Source organism: Quercus robur, chromosome 11, assembly GCF_932294415.1.
Source record: "Quercus robur chromosome 11, dhQueRobu3.1, whole genome shotgun sequence".
Classification (NCBI taxonomy): domain Eukaryota; kingdom Viridiplantae; phylum Streptophyta; class Magnoliopsida; order Fagales; family Fagaceae; genus Quercus; species Quercus robur.
The window spans coordinates 24,316,040-24,317,258 of record NC_065544.1 but is presented as its reverse complement, the minus strand read 5'-3'; the positions used below and the strand labels follow the sequence as shown (position 1 = coordinate 24,317,258).

The 1,219-nt window shown below is 48.2% G+C and overlaps 1 protein-coding gene across 1 annotated transcript; it reads right to left on the bottom strand.

Moving 5' to 3' along the window:
- Positions 1-330: 330 nt before the first annotated feature.
- Positions 331-1,219, bottom strand: LOC126704871 (uncharacterized). The gene is made up of 2 exons (XM_050403864.1): positions 1,154-1,219; positions 331-1,029 (listed from the first exon to the last, which is right to left on the bottom strand). The coding sequence occupies exons 1-2, from the start codon at positions 1,217-1,219 to the stop codon at positions 331-333; spliced, it is 765 nt and encodes a 254-aa protein (XP_050259821.1).

Sequence of the window (1,219 nt, the reverse complement as noted above, 5' to 3'; positions counted from 1 at the left end):
CCAAGTCCTGCCTGGCCCCTCGGACCACAGGCTTGGGGGAAATTAACCTCGAAGCAGTCTTATCTAATTATTGACTATCATTTTTTACACATTCATTCATGCTTGACCACATTGTGTAAATCTCGAATAACGCTTGGTTCTCAACAGTTAGTAGCATAACAGAAATTCATTCATAGTAAAAGCAAAAAAGGAAGCAATGCAACAGAATTCAAAGGAAAATAACATCATTCATTGAAATCCAAAAGCGTTCTTTTACAAACTTTAGTAGAACAAAATGTAAAAGGTAAAGAAGGTAGCTGCAAATAAAGTCCTACGCTATTGTCCTAAGGCTTAGCCCTGAGTAGGCTCAAGTTGATCATTTCCTGCCTGGGGTTCCAGAACGGCCTCCTTTGCTTGTGCGACAACATCCCTGATTGTGAGACTGTCCTCGGGCGATTTGTCCTTTGCAGCCGGTTGCGTCTCCTCAGCTTCAAGTATATGGGAATCCGAGGTTGTGGCTTTCCCAGGGAGGGGCTCCTCAGGAGGAACCAAGTCCGGAATCTCACGAATATCTTCTGGAAAGAAGATATTCTCAACTTTCCTGAGATCGGAGTCTGCTGGAACTGCCGCTCGATCCAAGGCTACCCCCCAAGACATAGTGATGTAATCCCTACATACGGTAGCCACCTCCTCGATCAGCCTAACCTCGGTATCCCTAACTCCACGTTCATATGAGGTTGCCACCGCTGCCTCGGCCGCCTCCCTGGCCACGCGAGCCGCCTCCTTGGCCTTTGATAGCTCGGCCTTAAGATCTGAGACCATCTGCTTCTCTGTCGCGAGGTTTATCTCGGACAGATGGAGCTGTTGGCGCAGATCCTCAGCTTGCTTGGTAGTGGTCTTAAATCCGGCTTCGGCGCTAGCGCGAGCCTTTTGTGCCTCCTTCACTTCACTACCCAGGCGATCCTTTTCCAGCCTAAGGGTGTCGGTAGCCTTCTCAGTAGCGAGGCGGGACTGAGCCTCACTGTTCAGATCTTCGCGAGCCTTCTTCGCCTACTCCTCAGCAACAAAAATTTGCTGAGTGACCTGCGCCGGAATAATGGAGGTCTAACTAAAAGAAAATAACGAATAAACAGATACGGAATAAGAAAACTAAATAAGGGAAGTCTTCGCTTACCATAACCATGTCTCTCTTCAGTGACATGAAAAGATCCAGTTGCCGAGTAGCCCGGAGACCCTCCAT